Below are 23987 nucleotides of genomic sequence, written 5' to 3' on the forward strand. Positions count from 1 at the left end.
TGTTCTGAAATCAAAAACTGCGAAGAAATAGATAACCCATTGATTAAAGGGTCAAGTCAGTAATGACGTTTTTTAAAGGTACTCTGAAGTACTATAGGATAGAAGAATAACTTATTTAAATTTTCTCATAGGACGCTTGATAATTGACCATTTATATTATACAGTTTTTTGATATTGTCTTCGATTCTATGATAGATAGAATAAATTCGCTTTAACAGGTATCAAACTGGTCTTCAAACTCTGGTCTGGACCAAAAGTATAGGAGCAAAGCGACTATACAAGTTAACAAGGATTATAGACACCAAAATTAATAAAAAACTGTTAAGATAACATAAGTTATAATCTCACTTTTACACCCAAGGTCGTAACATTGTGTCCAATAATCAGACTGCCCACTGTTCTATACAAAGACAAAATGTTGTATCTCTTGTATTTTTATTTAGATACGATTTGGTGACTTTTGACATTTATTTATATTAAAACCATGTTAAATCTTTAACTAAAAGCACATCAAAACCTTTTAGAAACTAAACAAGAATAACTCGCAAAAGTGAATTAAAGTGAACATTAATAAAATGTGAGAAAATATTTGTACAACATGTATATCTTTTTCATCAACTAATAGCAAAATGCTTTCGGCTAATGAATAACCATAATCAGTGCTACCTAAAAGGTGTCAAAGATCTAACTTCAGAACTTCATCAAAAATTGTCAAAATTTCACAAAAAGTAATTTTGATAATTTTAGTGAAGCTATATCCTTTACACTTTTAGGGAGCACTGACCATGGCTATTTATTAGCCGAAAGTGCTTTGCTATTAGTTGATTAAAAATATATACACATTGTACAAATCTCTTCTCCCATTTTAAACAAGAATAATCCAATCATTGTACTTAAACCAATTTACCTGCATACCACACCATCGATTTCAAACTGCACCATCTTCTGGGCCTCCTCAAATGTCAGTGGCTCCGGAGCAGTGACAAGTGCCGCTGCTGGTGTGGATATGGCAGAAGCTTTGGGGCCTTTTCTGCCTTTCTTGTTCTTTGGAGTGGCTGGGGTTGCTTTGCTTGGGGTCGGTGGGGTTGGGTTATCATGGTTATAACTCTAAAGAGAAGTGAAATATATCATAAATATAAAAAATTACTAAATTCACAGAAGCAAAGAACTTTGCTTGTAAATGTATTCTGTCAATTTTTAGGTATTTGGTCAATGAGCAGGATTATATGTTGGACATATGAATGCTGAGTGATGATGGGTTATTGTCATTTTAGGTTGTTTACAGTACCCTTTAAGCTATGCTATGGAGTTTTCTGGGGGAATAGGAGATGGCTGAGAGATCGTTTGTAATGAACAGGATATTGTTAAACAGGTATATGCCACACAGAATGGTTATTACTCTAAGAAATGTTGACAGCTTTAATGATCAAGTCCGACCAACTAAATTTCTATGCATAGCCTTAAGATTAAATAAAAACCTGTACTTTCCTCACCACCTTGCAGATAGTGTATTCCAAAAAGTATTAAAAAATGACTACTTTCCAATTTTTCATGCAATTTTCATACTCTGTACTTGTTTAGGGAATGGTCCATATGCTTAAAGACTCTGTGGACTGCAAAGAAAGGCAATCAGGGCTTTGGGAGGACTTTCTGGAATTTTCACACTTCCTACTCTCCATATTCTGGAGTGCATGTTGTATGTCAGAAAAAATATTCAGTAGTTAGTCCACACAGGGCAGCATCCTTGATAAACAGACAATTATTGCGATACCTCCTTATTGTGCAGAATAAAGAGGTGTCCAGGATTCTGGGCAATAAAATATTTTAGCATTTTCACCAAATGAAGTAAAATCTTTGAGTGTAATGAAAAGTGTAATTAGGCAACAAAACTAGTGTGATTTTCATTATTGTGAAATATATATTTACATTACCTATGTAGTTTTGACATGAATAAACCACATTGATTTTGTTGGTAATTTAGGTTATTTATCACTTTTCATTATTATAGACTTATATTTCCTGCATAATGCCCTCATAAATGATTTTCTGTTTTAGTTCAAGTAAAAATTATTTCAGTTTTTTAGGATACACACAGATCGACAAAATTCAAAAATAGTATCCGGATATGTTCAAGTTTAATCTAAATTAAATATTCATTTTGACAAATGTAATACATACTTATGAGGTAACTTAACATTAATGAACTAACAAACTAAACATTAAATGTTACAAAACAAACCATAAGGAACATATGATGGCAGTAAGTTGGCAGCTTTAATCATTTTTACTAAAAGAGCATACTGATAATAATAAGTTCTGCAATATATAGAACAGCTCATGGTTTCTAAATTAGCAAACAGCCCTGCATTCTGCCCTGCCCAAAAGTCCTATAACAAAAAAATCTTGAAAACTGGCTCTGTACCTTTTCAAGTCTGTCAATACTATTACTGTATCTAGGACTCCAAATGACTGAGGTAAACTGGTGTTTACTGAATACATATAAATAATAAAGATTATGAATGCCACCATATGGGCTCTTGATAAACTCCAGCATTATGCATAGTTTATCAACATGCAAGTTAAGACATTTTGGAGCCAAATACAATACCCAAGTACCCTACATGTGACACCCTTCCCAAAACACTACTAGCAAGTATATAATTAAATTTAATAATTTGAGATTTATGGGCAAATGATAGTACAGAACATTTGTCACAAGTTTAAATATAGTCGATTCTCATCACAAAACTGGATTAACAACTAATCGACCATGAGAGTATGAGAAATCTTGTCAAATGCCTTGCTAAAAGCAATGAATGAGTCAAAATACTCATATATATATTAAGAGTATTCAATTAAATTTAGTTCTAATTTAAACTTTAGTTACTGACTGCCCTGAACAAGCAGTGCAAGGTGTGAAAGCAAGAAATAAATTATCAAAAAGATGCTTTTTTTTCTCAATCTGTTTTGTTATGATTAATTTTGGTAATGTGTGTAAATTTTATGGTAAAGTGTTTTAGAAGTTATGTTTGTTTGAAATTTAAAGTGAATTTGGAATTTTTTAGTTTTTAGGATGCTTGTACACAAGATTTTGTTGTCTTACGTAATATAGCACATTTTCTTTCTTTCTTTCTTTCTAACATGTAGAACAGTTACTGTTGTTTTTGGAAACTAATAATATTTACTCACTTTTAAGTGATATTGAAGACCACAAACAGTTTTATAGCTCCTTCCACATTTTTCAATGGGACAAGCATATGGGGGCCCATGGTCGGCCCTTACTTTTTTGCAGTGTTCCAGTATGTCTATATCTACGCCCATTGTTTATTGATGTGGGCACTTAATGCATTAGGTTGCACTTTTGTTAAATGTTTCTATAAAGAATTTGATATTTAACAACCAAGAAAGATTGTTTACATTTTATTGTTTACAACCGCAAATTCACAATTGAAAACGTCATTGTCAATGTCAAGAAAGGAGAGCCATCTAGTAGTTCCGGCCTAACTATGAATAATCATTTTTTTAGCTTGGAAATCTGGAAATATTAACATTTTATTTTCCAGTTATTACATTACATTTCATGTATATTATCAGTACATTCTATTTTTTTGAAATATGTAAAAAGTATTATTTTGTAAGTATCGATCATAGCACATCTCTATAAGCTTTTATCTTCTGTCACTATTGTCACTTATGTCCTCACTCTTCTTGTTTGTTATTTTCTTTCCTATTCCTTCCGCGTTTTCACTTCATTATATCTTATTCTCTAAAAAGTAAAATTTTGAACGTGTTTGTGTAATTTGTGTTGGTTTTCTGTAAATCTGGAGAAATCTTTAATCTTTTTTAGTTCACAGATATATATTAAGGTAAGTGCGTATCTTTAGCACGATGAGTTAATATAGAAAATTGTTATTTCTTTCGTAAAATGTACTTCTTTTATGCTTTAGTCCTTGCACGTATTAGAACTTTTAGTCCATTGTACAGACTTGAAAGTGTGTGAAACAAAAAAAAACTTAACTAAATAAAAAATGATAAACAAATAAAGGTTTATATAGAGGTATTACATCTTTTAGATTTCATGATAGAATAACTGAAATCTGTATATATATAATATGGATAGTATGGGGCCTTGGAATTAATAATACAGTGCATCGCATTTTGTACTATTAATTTGTTCGTCCAGTGTTTTAGTTTCCATATTCAGAGAATAATCGTCCAATCTGACAACCCTGTTGTTTTTTTTTTTGGAAGTGTCTACAGTCTAGACGTACATATTGTCCGGCAATATAACAAAATTGTTAAGTATACTTTGTTGACATTTCTTGCCCGTTCCATGTTCCGTCCTCAAAATCGAATTTTCTCGTGTTTTGAATAGGAAAACCGAACAATCTGGGGTAAAAGCTGCTCATTTATTAAAAACAGTAAAAACTAGTTTACAGTGATAATCAGTTAAAAAAAAGTGAGAAGTTGAACAAAAAAAAAACATGCCAGGAATTCCTCAGAGACCAGAAGTAGCAGGGGCATTGGTTCCTGTTCCCATACAACCAGGAAGTAAGGTTCAAAATATAATATTTGTGTTACTACTGGTATCCACCAATATAGTTTTTATTCTTTTAAATTGATTTTTTTAGACAATGATCCAGTGCAACCAAGACAACCAACAGATTTGCAAGGTCTACTTAGGTTTTGTATGGAGGCGACTCAATCAGAAGATGCCCCAAATGAATCTCAGTTTGCTGCAATGGATGAAGAGGTAATCATTCATTTTCTATTTATTTTTACACAGTTTTTAGGAGATTAATGTTTTCAAACCAATTTAATAAAGATTTAACTAGATTTTTCACATTAACAGCAAGAAAATCATTGATAGTCACTATTTATTTAGAACACCCTGTATTGTCTCTAACTTAGAATAGGGTCAACAAGACACTGAGTTTAACTATACTCACACTGGCAAATTAATAATTTATTAGAAAAGAAAGTTTACCCAACTACTAAGGTCTGACAAAGACTAGACTGTATTCCCTCTAGATTGCAGAGGACCTATTTAAAGATGACATAGTTTGGGAAGGTATAGTGTCTGTAATATTAATTGTTCTATTTAAAATTACTCTTCAAGAATATGAAGTAAATTTTATTTTAAGAAAGAGAAGTCTATTGAAGGAACAAATATGTAAAGATTTAGCCTTTTATTAGGTACTTTTATTCCTTTCAAAAATTATTATTAAAGAAAATATCTTGCACAAACTATAGCACTCACAGGGCATGTCTAACTAACTATCCCACTACTTGAACTTTTTTGATTATGAACTTGTGTTCATAATCAAAAAACGTTTTTTTTTTCCTTGGTCTTATTGAGTGAATGGCTGGAAAAGGAAATTTCGGCGTCTACTTTTTCCGCAATTTTCTTAGATTCATTTATCATGTCTAAAAACCCGTTTTCCGATCTCATTTGTGTCAAAAATAATTTGATTTCTTTTAGCATCTGTACAGCTTCTGGTAAAATAACATTAGACTTTTGCAGTGTTTTGCTTACTATATTAATTTTTGCCAAAATGTTGTACCAAATAACTAACGAACAAATAAATTTAAATGATTTTATTTTATTTATTAGGGACATTGCAATATTCTTTGTTTCATTATCTCTGCTTTCATCATTAAAAAGCGTAAACAGAGCATCATACACTTTTTCTAACTCAAATCTAAGAGTTTTTATTGCCTCAGTACGGCTTTCCCAGCGGGTATCTGATAAGGGCTTTAGTGTTAGCCTGGGCAGCTCTTTTAAGAGAGCATTCCATTTGTAAGTTGAGGCCGAAAAAAAGACATATATTTCCTGAATATTGCTAAAAAAATTAGTTACTTCTAGAGAGCTTTTTGCTGCATCATTAACTACTAAATTTAAACTATGGGCGGCACAGGGTACAAAAAAGGCTCTAGGATTAATATTTAAAATTTTTTTTGTAGGCCATTGTGCTTGCCTTTCATGTTTGCTCCGTTGTCATAGCCCTGACCTCTCATATCGGCAATATCAATATCCAGTTCTTTTAAATAATTTAATAAAAAATCTGTTAACTCCTGACCAGTAGTGTTTGTAACTTTACAAAATCCTAAAAAATGTTCTCGAATTTCTATACTTTTAGAATAATCATCAATAAAAACGAATCTAACAATAATGGTAATTTGTTCTTGGTGACTAACGTCAGCTGTACAGTCAAGAATAATTGAGAAATATTTGCATAATTTTAAACATTCAACAATAATTTTTTAACTTTTTCTCCTATTAAAAAAATCAATTCATTTTGTATTTTATCTCCCAAATAATGCAGCATTTTGTTCCCATCTTTTTGGACTCTATCAATATGTTCGGCCATTACAGAACCAAATTTTGCAATTGTCTCAATTAATTTCAGAAAATTACCGTTACCCTTATCAAATAGTTTTTGACTATTATGCCTAAAAGCTAAATTTTGTCCAGCTAAAAACTGGATAACAGATATTATCCTCTCCAAAATCGAAGTCCATCTTCTTTATTCCATTTGAAATAAATTTTGATTGATAGAGTTCACAGTTAAACCTTTTTCTATTGATTTTTTTAATTCAAGCCATTTCCTAACACTTTCAAAATGCCCCTTACTGGTTTCATGTCTTTCTAAAGTCCGAGATAAATGTCGCCAGTCACTATAGCCATTCCTCTCATTAAAACTATTATCAGAAACTTTAAATAATTTACAAGGAAAACAGTACACTGAATTTTTTTGAGTAAATAATCCAGGTTCTAGAAACTTTTTCAGTGTTAGTTAATTTTTTTTCAAAATAAGCAGTGCTAAAAGATCTATTTAAATTATTAATGGGATAATTAAAATTTTTAATTTGAACAGGTCCTATGCCTAAAATCAATAATCTAATATTATCCGTTAATATTTCGGGCCAATATGCTGGATCTTTAAATCGTTCTTGATTTACCTGAATAGCTTCAATGTTCTCAGTTTGCGTATTTGCTGGCGTATTCGTCGAGTGATCATCTTGTTTCAGTTCATCTCCTGATGGTTGTTGATCTCCATCATTTGGTTGTTCTACATCGGCATCGGCTACAGTTGACGTCAAAGGTTGAACATCTGGCCTTTGGCTTGTTGAAGGTTGAGGTTGTGCCGGTTGTGAGTTCGTTGATGACGCAAAAAACTTTTTTAGCGAACCTGCTAACCGCCTGTCATCTTCCTCCTTTTCTAGCTTCCTTTTTTAGTATTGGGAACCAGAAAGCCTCTTTCGACCATCAGCTATCTAAATCAACAAATTTTTTTTTTGAATTGGCACAAGAATCAGACATTACTTTTTTCAATGAAAAATTGCTTAAGGCATGAAGTTCTAAATATTTGGAAGATATTAATAAAATATTTTAAACTTACCGTTAACAACACATTTTTTATATAAAATGTATTAAAAATAAACACTAATCGACAAGTCGCTTTAAAACTCGCAAATTAAAATAAATTAAAAACAAAAGGGTGGGAATTTCTAAACATTACACCCCCGCTTATTTCTGCAGCTCCAAATACATATTACTTATTACCCAAAAGTATTGAAATTCCGCTAGAAATAAATTTCGAGGAATTACTATTGGTGGTACTTTACGAGGCTCTTAATTACGCCGCCCTTATAACATCATCAGCACCGGCGGCCGCCCTGGCTGAACCCACCATAATTGCGATGCTATTGTTTTTATTACCTGGTCCTAGTACCTATTTATTTATCTATATAGATTATTATTATAGCAACGATTCGGGGAACAATGCTCGGTTTCAGTAAACATTGTATTCTGTTGGCGCCTTAATTATAAGTTTGAAATTTTATAAATTTTTGTTATTCATAATTTTTTTTTCATTACTTGGCGCTTTTTTATTTTATTTTTCGGATATTTTGCCGCCCCAAATGAGCGCCGCCCGGGTGCGGCGCACCCCCGGCACGCCTCGGCCCTGGTAACACCTCTTTTACAGCGTATAAGAAAATACTTGTCTCAACTCATACCTGTTATAAATTAAACATCATGAAAAAAATTGATGTTTTCTCCTTGTTTTTCCTATACTTCCAAATATTTTATGTTGTCTTTTCTTTTTATTTCTTAGGTACATGACAAAAAGTATGTTGCTTGAAATCATATGTATGTAAAACAAGTTTGTCCCTACTCTATCTCTAAACAAGAATGAAGTGTCATCTGTCAATTTTTATAACTTCAATACTTTAACATGTATATACCATAATTTACTATTTGCTATATATCTGTTAAAGTATTGACATAAATAAGAAATAGTATGGGTCCCAACACAGTCTCTTGTAGAACACCCTATTCCAACTTTTAAAGTTGACCTATTATAGTATTTCCATTTTTTGCAACTTGAGAAGACTTAAACAAACTTATTACTTTACTTCTAATACTAATTTTCTGAAGTTTTTCAAGAAGTGCAGGGAGCTCCACTGTGTTAAATGCCTTTGACAAGTAAAGAAAGGCTACTAATAGTTTATAACTCTCATTAAAACTCTCTACTTGCTTTCTATTTTACTAAAGTGCTCATTGAAATCATCTGCAATTAAAAGAGGATAAGAAATCTCTTTACTATCATCAATATAATTTACTTAATATGCCCTATTGCTTGACTTTTACTGCCTGCCATAACTTTTTTGAATTTTTGGAAACAGATTTTCAAAAATTGAATTTTTGCATTCTTAATTAGGTTTGACGATATAATTCTGTATTTCCTATATGTTTTAATCAGTGAAATGTCACTTGGATTTAATGCTTGTCCCTTTTTTAATTTATCCCTATATGTAATTGAAGTAACAAGCCTTTATTACAGTTTAAGGCATTTTATCTTTGATTTGATTTTCTGACTATTCTTATAATGCTCTATATTTTTTTGAAGTTCAGAAACACACTCACAGAATCTTATTTGGGTTTTCACAATCCAAAACATCATGCCACTCCAGGTTTTGATCAAAGAGCAAATTTTTGTTTATTTATTATATTAATAAATTGCCTGATGTTACAGTGTTTATTAGTTCGTCTTAGAGTAGGTTTTAATTCCAAATTTAAGAATATAGGGTAATGATCAGAGATACTACATTTTAAAATTGCCACATTTGTCTGCTTAATGTCTTTTCAATTGGTAATAATAAGATCTTGACAAAGTTAGAAAGTTTTATTTAGTCATAGTAGCAAATTCCTTCAGTACCAAATTATGCTCTTCATCCTTCAGTGCACAGAAAAGTCCTATATAGGGAACAAGACATTTATGAGGCTTTTCAGGTTTGTATTCCACATTTTAGCATTTAATCTAAGTTACTAATTTTTGGGTATACAGTATTGTGCAAAAAGATAGAAACATTGAACTTTCCTGTTATATATCTTTTAGTATCTATTTTATAAGTAAGGTTTATATGTTATTTACAAGAATAACTAGAGCCTGTTTATATTTTCATATTTTTTGTATCATAATAAATAAAACACCAAATTGTTTTATGCAAATTTATTATTCAAAAATATAGCAACAAAAAATAGTTTTGATTCTAAAAAAAATATAACCCAACTAAATTAAAATCAATTCAATATTTCGTGTAGTACGCCTTCTCCTTTATAACATCTGCACATCGTCTTGGCATGGACTCAATTAATTTTATAATATTGTCATTGTTCACTTCTTTCCAAGCCTTTTCTACTATTTCTAAGAGAATATTTGTATTAGAGCATGTTAGGTGCCTGATTTTGGTGCCAATGTAATGCCATGAATTCTCTATAGGGTTTAGGTCTGGGGATTGAGATGGCCAGACCATTACATTTATGTTTTCATCGGATAGCCACCTCTTAACAAATTGAGAAGCATGTTTTGGATCGTTGTCATGCTGAAATATGGCTGTTACTGGCATGACATCCATATATGGCACTAAATGTGTTTGCAGAATGTCTTTGTACATGAAACGATCCATTTTGCCCACTATTCTTACTATGGGTCCCATGCCATGAGCCGAGAAACATCCCCATACAAGAATATTTCCCCCTCCATGTTTAACTGTGGGGCAAATGTACTTTTTGTTTAATCTTTGTTCACTGGGGCGTCTGACGTACATCACTCCATCAGTCCTGGATAAATTATATTTAGATTCATCACTAAATACGACTTTCTTCCAATCAGCTACAGACCAGTGGACATGAGATTGGGCAAAGTGAAAACGAGCCTTGACGTTCTTCTTTGAGAGTAACGGTTTTTTGGCGGATAGGCGAGCAGGTAAGTTGGCATCAAGTAATCTTCTCCTTACGGTACTGGAACTGAGGTTTACTCCTCCACCCTCTTTTAATTTTGCCAAAATTTGGGAAGAAGACAAAAAAGGATTTTCTTTGGAAATTCGTAGCAGCTGCCTATCCATCCTCAAATTTGTTTTTCTGGGTCTACCAGGAATGGGCGCCGGTGCAGCTGTTCCAGTAAGGCGAAATTTTTTGCAAACTCTGGATACGATTGACCTGTGAAGCCGTAAGCTTCTTGCAATGTCACTCTGCCTAACACCATTTTCGTAATGCTCCACAATAATTTTTCTTACATCACCAGAGACGGTTTTTGAGCGACCCATTTTAAGTTAATTCTGAGATTCAAAAATAACAACTTTACAGCAGGTAAATCGATATTTAACTGATAAAATAAATGCGAAACAAGAATGTTGCTATATATGCACATTGTCTAAATAAACAAACATGAAGTTCCTTACTCTGCATTGGCATTCTTGTGATATCTCGGTATATTTATAAATAATACAGAGGCGTGTACTTACTTAAAAGTAAAGAAATAATATGGAATAAATAAAGAAGCAAATAATATTTTTGAAAACATCGCTTGTTGCTATATTTATGCACAATACTGTATATTATCAAAGGTCTTATCTAAAAAGATATTTTGCGTCAAGATCTGTCTGCTTAAATCATCATTCCATCCTGAGCTTCCAAACATTTTCTACACTGTCACAGATTAATTAGCAATTCTATATAAAATTACTTGTTTATGTAAGCAAATGTAAAATTTGCCGAAACAACTATAGAGTCATAATGGAATAATGGAACTCACTTCATAGAAATTCATTCTTATAGAGTTTTTTTAAAAGAACAATAGAAAACCATTAATTTGTCCCATTTAAGTTGTTTTGAGAGGGACACACTGTAACCTAAAAAAAAATTGAAGTACATTCTTCTAGTCTCCAGTTGTTAAATTGACTTAATCTTTTATTTATTTTTAGAAAAGAAAATGGTTAGAGAATGCCTTAAGATCTATGACCATTGATGTAATGGAACTGCTCAGAAAACAAATTGAAATTTTACAAAAAGTAGACAAAATCAAGGAGGGTGATGACGTATCTGAATATGAAAATGCTGTAGAAATTATTCTGGATCATGTTGATCACATTGATATTGCTTGCGGTAAGTTCTAATGTAAATAAATAAATTAAATAATAAATGGTGGTTTTATTAAATAGATTTTCATAAAATTGGCGGTTTTATGGTCTTATACCCATGTCTTAAGTGCCCTCATCCAAAAATAAGGGCTTTTGGATGTGAACTATTAGCAGTTTTATGTCAGCACAATCCCTATTGTCAAAAAGTTGTTCTAGAGAATGAGTTTGTCCCAAAATTACTTAGTATGATTGAAAAGGATGAAGATATTTGTGTCACCATAAAAGCTTTGTACGCTTTAAGTGGTATGTAACCAAATATTTCTGCTTTATAATTTCTTAATGCGTTAAATGATTTTGCAGCTATCATCAGACATTGTCAGGAAGGTTTTAGCCAGTTTATCCACTATAATGGACCAGTAATACTATTGCACGCCATGAGCCGAGGGGATGATAAATTAGTTACGAAAGCCACTTTTCTTTTGGACAGTTTATGTGATTCACAACCAGACTTTAAAAGTATGTAAAAATCTAATTAAAACTTATTCTTATTTATTTATTTTTTTATAGGTCGTCTAGTTTTTCTCGAGTATGTTCCTACATTAATCTCGCTTCTGTCAAAAGAAAGACAACCGAGCCACGAACATGTTTTGCGCCTGTTAGCAAGGCTTATAGAAGAAAATGCTACTGCATTAACGGAGTGTCGTAATCCCAGACATAATTTACAGCAAGTTTTACAAAAATATATTGAGGATTGTGGAAATAAGGAGGAATGTTTGGTAAGTTCGTTTTATGCTTTTCTCCAAGTTGGAAATTATTGAAAGTTATTTTATAGGAGGAAGTACAGCATTCCAAAAGGATATTGTACCTAGTGTTTGGTCTTCACTAATAATAATATATTTCAGGTGTTTATTCTTTTATTTTAATTAATATTATGGCATCGATTTTTTAGCTTAAAGAACATCTTTTGTAAATATATTTTTTTGTAGCTTATTTATATGGTTTGACTTTTTTAATACCTTATGTAAATGTATTCGTTATTGACTTTTCGGTAAATTCATCTTAAATATTTCGAAAATAAGCGCAGTTTCTATGACAATTAAATTGTAAAATACAATTTTAAAACCTTAAAATTTAGAAACTTGCAGCATATCGTCAGTGATGTGACAATACCTTCTATCTCTCTTAGACATAATTTTACAGGAAACAAAACAAAATATTTTTATCGTCATGACAATTTTATATTAATATTTTTTTTGGCAAATATAGTGTTGAAAAAGGAAATAAAAGCTAAAAAATAATAAATTTTTATTTATTTTTTTTTGTTTTTTTTTTATAATTAAGATAGGAGATATTGGGTTTAGATGGATGGAAGTTAGGAGCTATTAAAATAGACAAGAAAAATTTATAATTAATATAAATTATTTCAAGACTACGACAATAAAACTAAATTTGTAGAAGAAAATAGGTATATTTATTATAAAAAATTTCTTCAAAACAGTTTTGTTAACTTAAGCTAAATTTACACTTAATTGTAGAACATATCAAACTAATTATCGTTATAAGGAAGACAATCATTATAAGACCAGCAGTCTTTGGAATAACACTTTTCAATGCTTGTAAGTGTAACACACACTTTTTTTTCTTGACTGGTAATTGAGACATATGTGCTTGGGGGTATATTATATCAGAACCTATAGGTTTTTTTTCTGATAGGCAGCGACTTTCATTCCTTTCCAAAATCTAATTTGATCTGTAAATCATCATCTGAGTATTTTATCCCTACGATGTCTGTAACTGTAGGGTCTGATGTTTTTTTTCCGGGTCTTATAGAAGTATATTGAAAGTTTGCTACATCAGAGTAATCCTTTAAAAAATCATACTCCAATTTTATAGCTTTATACGGCTCCGGATGTTTTCGTACAGAAGAGTCTGTTGCCGTTAAGTAGTCACTCGGTAAATGGATTTTGCGATTTTTTAATTTTCGCTCTATGCAGCTGTGTACTGAATCCACTTCCATTTGTGAATGACCTTTTTCTAGAAACTTTTGTATTATGGTTACGTTATGAACAGTTGAGAAGTTAAGAAGGGCGTTAGACATGACCACATTCCGGTTTTGAAATGTACAGCCGTCGCAAATTCAAACAGTTTGCTCTGATATAATCTAACAAACAAGATACAAAAGTAGAAGCATTTAGGTTTGTGTCAATTTCTGTAAACCAGTAACAAGACACTTTATGATTTTCAACATTATATAAAGTGAAATTATGACAGGATAACTTGGTTTTGAAATAAATGGAGGTGGCATTTAGATAAGGAGCTACTTTTACGGCCTGTAAATCCATTGTTAATAGAATGCATTTCTTTTCTTTAGCTTTTTAAATGTCGTTTTCTTTCTCTTTACGAACTTTCTCTTTTTTGTCGATGTGAAATTTCTATTTATCTTCTGGCACATTTTTATGCTCATACTGTATGCAAATATCATCGATCCTTCTTCGGGGTAAACAAACACAGATTTTTTTCCTTAAATATTTTTTCGAAAACGTACCTTCCCAACGGTGTAACATTTTCTTCTTGACATTTCTCTGAGTATTTCAAATAGCTGCTTCATTGATGTAAAATGTTCTTCAAGATACAGCTTGTTAGTATTTTTTCTTACGTAATGGGATGGTTGTTTGGGTAATTCTTCAAAAAAAATACTTAACTACTCATTCTGTTCTTTAAACTGCTTAACACGATAATTTCTATTTTTTCTTTTCTCATTCTGTTGTTGCTTCTCTTCTCGCATACCATTTATACTTTTTGCTTTTTTTTACCCAAGTTTGCACTGTAAAAGGTCGAAGGCCCAAAGTGCTTAAGAGGAACTGCCTGCACACGGGTAGTTTTTTTTAGCCATTGCTCAGAGTGTAACTGAAACTTCCTTCTCTACGAGATATTTCATTTAGAGTAGCAGTTTTTTTTTTTAGTTTCCACCCTTGATACATGCGAACAAACGTAGATTTTTTTTTGATCCCAACTTAATGAAGACCAGAAATTTTTAAAAAGTTCATTCCTTTTTTCCTCGGAAAATGCGTCACATTGTCTTTTGGAAGATTTTCTACAGAAAAGTGAATTACAGGCTCCTCCCATGTTCCTTTCAGGTCTCATGCTATCTTGTTTAACAGTCCCATCTCTGCTCCTGCTGCATCCTAAATATTCCTTTCCCTTTTCACGCAATTTTTCATTTCTGTTCTTCTTCCACTCTGCTTGGATAGCTTTCTTCTTTCTTTTACGACCTTCTTCCATATTTCCATACATAGGCTGCAACTGAACCTCATTCCGCTCACCGATTCCCTGTCGTTCCTCAGAAGCACTGGAACTGGTTTCTTCTTCAGCTATTTCCGGCTCATAAACCGATCCACTAGAAGAGCTCCTTGCAGACTCACTGTTTTCATCTACATTTCTCTTAAAATCACAAGAAATACCCGAAGTGGAAGGAATCGCAATTGCTACACTTTCAGATCTCAAATCCATTGATATTATATTCTCACTTATGTGGGGAAGCCTTTCGTTGGTATCTACTAGATCTACGATACTATAAGAAATCGGCTCCATGAAGCCAACCTCCACAATTGAAGGCCACTTAGATGTCCACCTCTTTCCAGAGGCAATCGCGCTGCGAGATTAGAATGGTGCCAAGAATATCAAAACTGGAATGAACATGATTGGGCTACAGTTTTATTCACCGACGAATCCAGATTTGGATTTCATCCAGATTCACGTTGAGTGAGGGTATGGAGACGATCTGGAAATGCAGAACGGTTAAGACATGTTCAGGAAGCATACACATACAGAGGAGGTACAATTATGGTATGGGCTGGAATAATGATGGGCGGTAGAACCGACCTCGTTTTTCCAGATCGCTTCCTTACAGCTCAGCAGTACATCGATACCATTCTTCAACCTGTTGTTCGTCCGTTTGCTGGCGCTGTTGGCCGAAACTTCCACCTAATGCATGATAATGCGCGTCCACATGTCGCACGCGTAGTGAGAGACTGGTTGGAGAACGAGGGGATTGATGTATTGCCATGGCCAGCACAATCTCCTGACCTTAATCCAATTGAGCATGTATGGGATATGCTCCAACGAAGAATGACTCCACAGATGGGTGACATTTACACTGCCTTTCGTTTCCGGGAGCGACTGATAGCGGAATGGGCAAACTTACCCCAACAAAACATCGACAACGTTATTTTGTCTATGAACAATAGATGTCGAGCCGTCATAAACCAGCGTGGAGGTCATACTTTGTACTAATTTGCGTTTTTTATAAAGATTTTTTTTGTATCTAATTTAAAAAACATTTTTTTCTCATTATACAAAACAAAAAATTTTTAAAGAAATTGTAGACTTTTTTTTTAAATTTTAGTTATAGGCAGTTCTTTATTTTTGTAATTTTGGTTATTTTTTTAGTATAGTAAAAAAGTCTTAATTACATTCGGATATTATTTATCCAGAACAATTTAAAAAAAAAAATAAGGTCAATTTATAAAAATATCCCTAGACTTTTCCGATGTGTTTATATTTATATAGGGATATATCCTAAATTTGACAATCCCACAAAGGACGTCCAAGAGACATCCTCCAGTACTTTTATTTGAACCATCCCACTCAGGATATTTGCGACCAATATAGTAGGTCCCCAGGACAATCAATGTTTAAATACTGGGTAATTTCCACCTTTAAATAATGGTATAATCAAGGCATCTTTAAGTGACTGTGGAAAGGATCCACTTGAAAAGAAAACATTAAAAGACTAGACAAATTTGGTCAAATCGTAACATTTTCAAAGAATCTGTTATTGCTCTATGTCCACTAAGTTATGAGAAACCCTATACAGGGTGTAAATAAATAGATGCGAAAAAATTCAGAGGCTGATTCTTGGGTAAATTTTAAGAAAAAAACTTTATATGAATGTATGACCTAAAAGGGGTAACTTTTGAGATACCGGGTGGTAAAGATTGAAGAAAAATATATTTTTTTTTATAATACCAGTAAAACCCCTGTATATATTTTTATATATATATGGTATGCATTTTCTATGCATCAAAAACATTTTCTGTGGCTCACTATTTTTTAAAATTTGTACCAGTGACGTTGGTGTAAGGTTTAAACTAAATATTTTTGATGAAAAATATGGTACACCACTTTTTTTTGATTTTTTTTTGTTTTTTTAATTCTTATTTATTTCTGAGCAATTTTTATATCTTGACTTTCTTTTGTTCAAGGTTACGTGTTTATTATTAATGTTTAGATGTGATTCTAATTTTTGTTTTGAACCAAATGAAAAAAAAAGAAATGAAATAATTATAAAAAATATTGAAAATGACCACCCTCTGCCATTATGCAAGAGTCTATACGTCGTCGAATTTGTCGACGAATCCGATAAAACATTCCGGGAGAATTTTGAATTACGGCACATAAATTAATGATTCGATTTCTCAAGTCAACAATATCCAGTACCGGAATCCTGTACATCAAACTTTTTAAATGACCCCATGTGGTAAAATCTAGTGGATTCATATCGGGTGACCAAAGTGGCCAAAACTGAGGACGTACTAATAAACTAAAATGGGCAGGGGGCTCCTGTTGTTTGTCGTGCATAAACCACATTACTATTCTAACATCTAGGAATACCGCCTCAAGAAGTCCTGGTAGTATGTCTTGGAGATAACGAATGTATGTTTCCCCATTCAATCTCTGTGGTAGAAGATGTGTGCCAATAAGGTGGTCTCCTATGCATTCCAACCCATACATTTAAAGAAAATTGTTATTGGTGATGGGGATTTTCATCTGCCCAAATGTGGTTATTATGGTAGTTAATGATTGCCTCTCTGGAAAAATTAGCTTTGTCGGTAAACAGAATCTGCCTTAACAACTGAGGGTTTTGCTCAATGACTTCTAACATCCAACAAGAAAATTCAAGAAGCCTATGAAAATCTCGTGGTAATAGAGCCTGGACTCTTTGTATAATGTTGTTATACATAAATAAATAAATAAATAAATAAGGTCTTTAATAAGTCAAACAAAGTTACAATTTTTTTTTTTTTTTTTAACAAATAATAATATACAAAATAATGTAATTTAAATAGTACAGGAATGGCGAAGTCTAGCAAATAAATGCTATTCTACTTAACCATGTGCATGTACCTATGCTTACTAAAAGTAAGAGAAGAAAAAAAGAGAATCAATCCCTAAACTGTTAGCCATATTACAAACAAAAATATAACAGAGCCATTCAATACACCACTTCCAGTATCAATGTGAGGGGAGACCCATATACAGTTCTGAACAATCTATGAAGCAGCAGCGAGAAGCGACTTAAAGATACAAAAAAAAACAAAAATAAATCAGATCATAAATTCACTGGACGATTTTGTGTATCTAAAAGATAATTTTTTACTTTAAATTTAAATTTATTAAAATTGAAAAGTCGAAATTCGTCAGGAAGTGAGTTAATCAAGCTAATTGCATTATAAGAAAAAGATCTAGTATAGAGAGCAGTTCGAAATTGTGGCATTGAAAACTTTAACTTATATCTTATATTGACAGAGTGAGCAGAACGTCTTGTTTTAAAAATGGTACGCAAGATATTAAAATTTCGATCTTGATTAGATAAAAGTTTATATGTAAAATTACTTAAGTGATGTTTCCAAATATTATCCATTCTTAACCATTTTAAATCGATTATTTTTTGAGAGATGTGATCGCGTTTTTTAAGATCAAAAATTAGACGAGCGCAAGCATTTTGCATTACTTGAAGCATAACATGATATGGATATAATAACTGATCCTTTAAAATAGTCCATATCGTCATATGACTGACATGTAGCTGCCCAACTAGCAATTTTAGTTACGGCTACAACATTGTTTGACTATATTACTTTATTCAAGTAATAAATCGGTAACTGGTACCAAAAAAATATCTTACAAGTTTAAATAACTGCCAAGTAAAAAATAGTAGTAAGAAATACGTAATATTAACTTAATACTTGACTATATAGTAATTATTACTTTGCGGTAACTCTGATGGTAGCTGATACCGCTTAGCCACCTGACCTAATTACCTTTACAACGTCGTTACTATAAAGTAGAAAATATTGGTCGGTGGGACGAATAAATGGAAACTTTTAAGTAAGCGCGATTACAAAGTTAAATTTCAAGTTCTTGCGACTACATAGGAACATCAAAATATTACCACGCAGTAATACACTTTGAAGTAATATTATCAGTAACAAGACCGAAATAGTTACCCTTATTTCTTCTTTAAAGTAATATTTACCACCTTTGCTATTAAAGCAAATTACCTTTAAGTAATTATTTCTACTGTGCAGTAAAATATACTTTATAGCAGCATTGCAATAATTTACTTATTCCTAAGTCATTTTTACTTTGAAGTAACAAAAGAAATTTCTTGGTAACTCTAACAACAATTCGCCATATTTTTTTTAATTATTTGACTCCATTTTGTGAAAAGGTATTGCACGATTTTATGAATTTGCTAAAATCGGAATACTTTTACATTTTATGCAATTTTTATTAAATTATAGACTTCTTATATTTATAGGAGTAAAGAGGAGTGAAAAAAATTATCTACCTTCTTTAAAAAATTAAGTTTAAATATTTAGACTTGGTATATTTTTTTGTTAAAAGTCATTATTTTAATGAGGCGTTCTTTATTTTCGTCCTATATTGCCTATGTTTAACAGTAAAATTTGCTTCGTTTACATTTTTCCACTCCGGTAAGCGATAATATCAGCTATATTAAATACAATATGAAGTAGATTAACCCCGATACAACGCCATCACTTAGAATAAAGACGGACATATAAAATTATTTGTGTTGACAAAGAAAGAGAATCTTAATGTTTGCATAATATTGTCTCAGTAACTAGCACTGCACAATTACTAGTTTATGACATCCTGAAAACCACTGTGGAACGTTAAAAAGAAGTTCCCGGGACGATAGAATTACGTATTTGCTACAGCAAAATCATTCCCAATTTTGGTAAAAAAGTGGTAACAGAACGGTGCCTAAACGGTTCCCGCGACTAGTAACCACAACTTTAAATTATTCTTTATAGTCGCGATTGCGTAGCTGTTCCCGAAAATAGTGGGGTGCAGTCTAATTTTTCTAGTACTGGGGTCAGATTACACTGCACAACAAATCAAAGGTTATTTTATGTTGACTGAAATATTTTTATTGTTGTTTACTAATTCGAGGCATCTGATTTCGAATCTGTCGTCAGTTTTACTCTAACAGCTCGAGTTGTTTAGATATAGCTACGTTCTTCTCATTTATCTTTATTTTTGGTTTTTTATCTATTATAGTCGCGTTTTAGATAAATTATTGTAATTTTCATCATGACTTCGCTAAGAAGGGTCTGCATTAACGATCCGAATTGTTTTTGTTATATTTGTGGTGGATATGTTTTTCAAAAATTTCGATTGAATATGTCAGACTTTGTGAAACGAGCATCTTTACCATTACCATCTACATATACAGAAAGTTCTGATGAATTGAATGAACTGAGTAGCATGAGCGATGACGAGTTTGTTCTAGAAAATCTCTTTGAACCAAAACCATTCGATCAAGGTGCACTTGATGATTTAATTAGAGACCTTGGACTATCCAAAACTTCGTCTGAATTATTGGCCTCCAGATTAATAGAGAGAAATCTTTTAATTAAAGAAACTAAAGTTTCTTATTACCGCACTCGAGAAAAAGACTTACTTCCCTTTTTCGCTGAGGAGGATAATTTTGTATTTTGTACTAATATTTCTGGTTTAATGACTGCCATGGGCTTGCAGAAATATGAACCAATCGATTGGCGTTTATTTATTGACTCGTCAAAACGGAGTTTGAAGTGTGTACTATTGCACAACGGAAATAAACTAGGCTCCATACCAATAGCACATTCAACTAAAGTTAAGGAAGAATACCCCACAATAGCACTGGTCATGAACAAAATCAAATATAACAATCATAAATGGGTGATTTGCGTTGATCTTAAGATGGTGAACTTCCTTTTAGGACAACAAGGAGGCTACACTAAATATCCTTGTTTTATGTGTTTATGGGATAGTAGAGCAAAATCAGAACATTGGTCAAAAAAAGAATGGCCCTCTAGGGAAGCACTACTTCCAGGTAGTCTTAATGTTATAAATGAACCTCTAGTGCCACGAGATCGTATCATATTGCCACCCCTGCACATTAAACTAGGTTTAATGAAGCAATATGTTAAGGCATTAAATAAAGATGGTGAATGTTTCAAATATATTTCAAGGAAATTTCCAAGTCTAAGTTCAGAAAAACTCAAGGCAGGTATATTTGATGGTCCACAAATTCGCAAGTTGGTAAACGATCCTAATTTCACCAGCTCAATGTCAGAAATTGAGAAGAATGCATGGGATTCCTTTGTTTGGGTTATCCAAAATTTCTTAGGTAATAGGAAGGGTGATGATTACATTGCGCACGTCGAAGAGATGTTGTCACACTTCCAGCGATTTGGATGTAACATGAGCATCAAAGTGCACTTCCTACACAGCCATTTACACCATTTTCCTGAAAATCTCGGTGACATGAGTGAAGAACAGGGTATGAACGATTCCACCAAGATCTTCGAACCATGGAGGAACGATTTCAGGGTCGCTGGGATGCACATATGTTGGCCGATTTTTGCTGGAGTATTCAGAGTAGCAGTTCATTCAAAACTAGTAGAAAATCATATAAAAGAAAATTCCTGAGTGTATAGTTCTTGTAATTAAAAATGTTTGTACGTTGAGTGTATTTTTAATTTCCAAAAAATACTCCCTCCTTTTAACTCAAAAACTAGAGCTGACACATATAAACTGATGACATTATTTAATATCAGCATTAAAAATAAGCCTAGAATCATAAAAATATTCCATGCAACATACATGCTGTTGGGCGGTGTTATACATCAATTAAATTAAGTACTGCTTCTTCTAATTCCGGTGTTCTAATATCGCGTAGGCACCACATTCATGCTTTTTTGGTTGAAAAGTTCCAGTTTCTCGTCTTTGGTGAATCTCGCGTGCAAATAATGTATGATGAGGTGCCATTTTTTGAGGGCACATTTCAGCATACAATCTAGATGCTTGCAATTTTTGCAAGTTTCCGTTAGCAAGACCATAAACAAAATGCATATCGGTCATTTCTGCATTTGAATAATTTGTCATTTTGATGAAAAGAATCAAAATTGGACAAAAAAGTTTTTATTTTAAAGGAGGCAACAACTGACAATGAACCAACAATCATCAGCAGACATTTAACAGGTTAATACAGATTAATAGGTTAATAATACATTATTTGAAAGGTTAAGTAAGAAACAAAAAAGGTTAAAAGGTTAAGTAAACAGTGGTATATCATATTTTTCATCAAAAATATTTACTTTAAACCTTGCACGAACGTCACTGATACAAATAAAAAAATTAGTGAACCTCAGAAAATGCCCTTTTGATGCATAGAAAATGCATACCAAATATTACTAAAATATCTACAGGGGTTTCACAGATATTGTAAAAAGAACATATATTTTTCTTCAATCTTTACCACCCGGTAACTCCAAAGTTAGGACTCTTAGGACATATATTTATATAAAGTGTTTTCCTTAAAATTTACCCAAGAATCAGCTCCTGAATTTTTTCGCATCTTTTTATTTGCACCCTGTATATGTTTTTATTTATTTATGAGGGCGTCAACTATTTTATTTATAAGGGTACCTAAGATAACTAGGTATAATAATATGCGCCCACTAAATATAAAAACTTTTTAAGTCTTAATAGTACTTTTGAAAGGTACTTAAACAAAACATATGAAATAGCAATTAAACCTATTAATCAATTAGCCAATTAAAAATAACACAACTCGGTAAATAACCGTCGTGGTGCACACATTTATATTTTTAACTTTACCTCTTCTAGCGAGGGACTAACAGGAATGTTTATTATTAAAAATCTATTTTTAGTTTTATTCCCGCAGCGTCTCTTTTAACAACATTAAATAATTTAACGCATTCAATTTAGTTGTGCAAAGCATCTCGCCTAAACCTCTACACGATCGATAATTTTCATTTAAAAAAAAAAAAAAAATTCAAATCCGCAGCTGATATCCGAAAGCCACCCCTATAGTTTTATGTTAATCTTTTCTCAGCGCCGCCCTTACGTTACGGCTCCGACTGACATTTGTTTACAGTACACTCCCAGACACAAACCGTTTTCAACAAAAATTGTTGTTTTTTTTTCGTTGTTCGTTTTCGAAACCCGCTTATATATTCTTCGTCTTCTTCTGCTACGGGTTTGCTTGTGATTATATTTTACGGTCGTCCACGGCGGTTGTTTTACTTTATTTCTACCTAATTTGGAGTCGTTTTATTTTGTGCGAGGCCCTGAAACCCGCTTTGTTTGCCGCGCGGTGTGCCTTTTTGTTCGATTTTGTTATTCCGTTCCGTTCCAATGTTTATACCTGCGACTGTACCAAGCCGGCACATCAAATTGCAAATGGCGGGGATCTATATATAAATATTATATTTAGATTTGTTGCAACATTTTTTTTTCTTTTATACGGTTAAATTTACGGTTCTCGGTGGTGGTTTTTTTTTATTGAACAGTGACCCGGGTTGTTCAAACGAAATTCGGTAAGTCTCGCTTAGGTTAGGAAAGGTTGTTTATCTTTTTCTGAATGGCTTTGCAAGTACACCCCTTAGGAATCGTGAGTAAATATTACGAACGAGCTACGACCTACGTTCGGCTCCTTACGTATTTCTAACCGGCGTTCTTAGATTGCTTATTGTCGCAAACTTGAGTCGCAGCTTGATTCACCTTGGCAATATAATTATTTAAGTGAACCTTTTTGCATTAAAGTTTTTATCGATCATTCCGGGGGATTTTTACCTGTGTTTAAGCGTGAAAAGGTGCCCTTGCAGACGGTCGAGTAAGTACATCAGTTTGCACCAGTTTTCATTGATAATTTTGCATAAACAAACGTGTAAATGTTCATTTTGTTGCACAATTTTTCAATGCCATTATTTAAGGGTTAGCCAATATGGCGTAGCTTGCTTTTTCATGAACATTTGCCGTTTTATTGGCCTGCCTGCCTAAGGTCACCTCTGTACCCCTTAATTTTAACAATTTTACTTTAATTTTAAGGCATATTATGCATAAAAAAGGGTTATTATGTTTTTTTTTTTGTAAGGGCCCAGCAACCCTTTTTTTCATTTTTAATCCCTCTGCAATAACAACTATCGTAATAAAATGCATAAATTGTAATATTTTTTTCTTTTCCCGGGTCCTCACGTTGTTTTGATTAAAATCTTCTTAAGATATCTTAGTTCCACGCGGGTGTCCTCTCTCTCAGATAAAACGCGCGGGACAGAGACGCCCGTATGTCCCGTCACACGCAAACGGTTCGTTTCTTTTTTTCTTTTTTTAATTTTGCACATTGCGGCGGAGCTTTATTTTAAATGTACTTTTTTCCCTGATTTTTTATCGATTTTTCATCC

The 23987-nt window shown here is 32.6% G+C and overlaps 3 protein-coding genes across 6 annotated transcripts in view; 2 read left to right on the forward strand and 1 right to left on the reverse strand.

Annotated features, from left to right (window-relative positions):
- LOC126750674 (peregrin) overlaps window positions 1-3449 on the reverse strand; it is a 93761-nt gene extending 90312 nt beyond the window's left edge. For both annotated transcript variants that reach the window (XM_050460347.1, XM_050460346.1), the window contains exons 1-2: window positions 3190-3449; window positions 908-1107 (exon numbers count right to left, since the gene is read on the reverse strand). In XM_050460347.1, the coding sequence (XP_050316304.1) occupies window positions 908-1107; window positions 3190-3321 (332 nt within the window). In that variant the 5' untranslated portion in view covers window positions 3322-3449. The remainder of the gene's footprint in view (window positions 1-907; window positions 1108-3189) is intronic.
- Window positions 3450-3743: 294 nt separating this feature from the next.
- Window positions 3744-23987, forward strand: part of LOC126750245 (zinc finger protein 131) — a 58963-nt gene continuing 38719 nt past the window's right edge. Inside the window, exon 1 of one of the 3 annotated variants that reach the window (XM_050459796.1) lies at window positions 3744-3866. The gene's annotated coding sequence lies outside the window, so the exon portion shown is untranslated. Of the gene's footprint in view, window positions 3867-22512; window positions 23124-23260; window positions 23420-23987 lie in introns of those variants that run through there. The other 2 variants (XM_050459795.1, XM_050459797.1) reach the window with 2 other exon arrangements.
- On the forward strand, window positions 4311-12417 carry LOC126750247 (hsp70-binding protein 1-like). The gene is made up of 7 exons (XM_050459799.1): window positions 4311-4551; window positions 4632-4753; window positions 11272-11452; window positions 11509-11730; window positions 11788-11943; window positions 11995-12203; window positions 12260-12417. Exons 1-7 carry the CDS (start codon window positions 4485-4487, stop codon window positions 12311-12313), a joined length of 1011 nt encoding a protein of 336 aa, XP_050315756.1. The 5' UTR covers window positions 4311-4484; the 3' UTR covers window positions 12314-12417.

The sequence above is a fragment of the Anthonomus grandis genome, chromosome 2 (genome assembly GCF_022605725.1).
Source record: "Anthonomus grandis grandis chromosome 2, icAntGran1.3, whole genome shotgun sequence".
Lineage (NCBI taxonomy): Eukaryota > Metazoa > Arthropoda > Insecta > Coleoptera > Curculionidae > Anthonomus > Anthonomus grandis.

Bases quoted from the DNA above. Each gene is read 5' to 3' on its own strand.
- LOC126750247 (XM_050459799.1), top strand. From the start codon at position 4,485: ATGCCAGGAATTCCTCAGAGACCAGAAGTAGCAGGGGCATTGGTTCCT. The intron at 4,754-11,271 runs GTAATCATTCAT...ATTTATTTTTAG, and splicing joins TTGCTGCAATGGATGAAGAG to AAAAGAAAATGGTTAGAGAA. The intron at 12,204-12,259 runs GTAAGTTCGTTT...GTTATTTTATAG, and splicing joins GAAATAAGGAGGAATGTTTG to GAGGAAGTACAGCATTCCAA.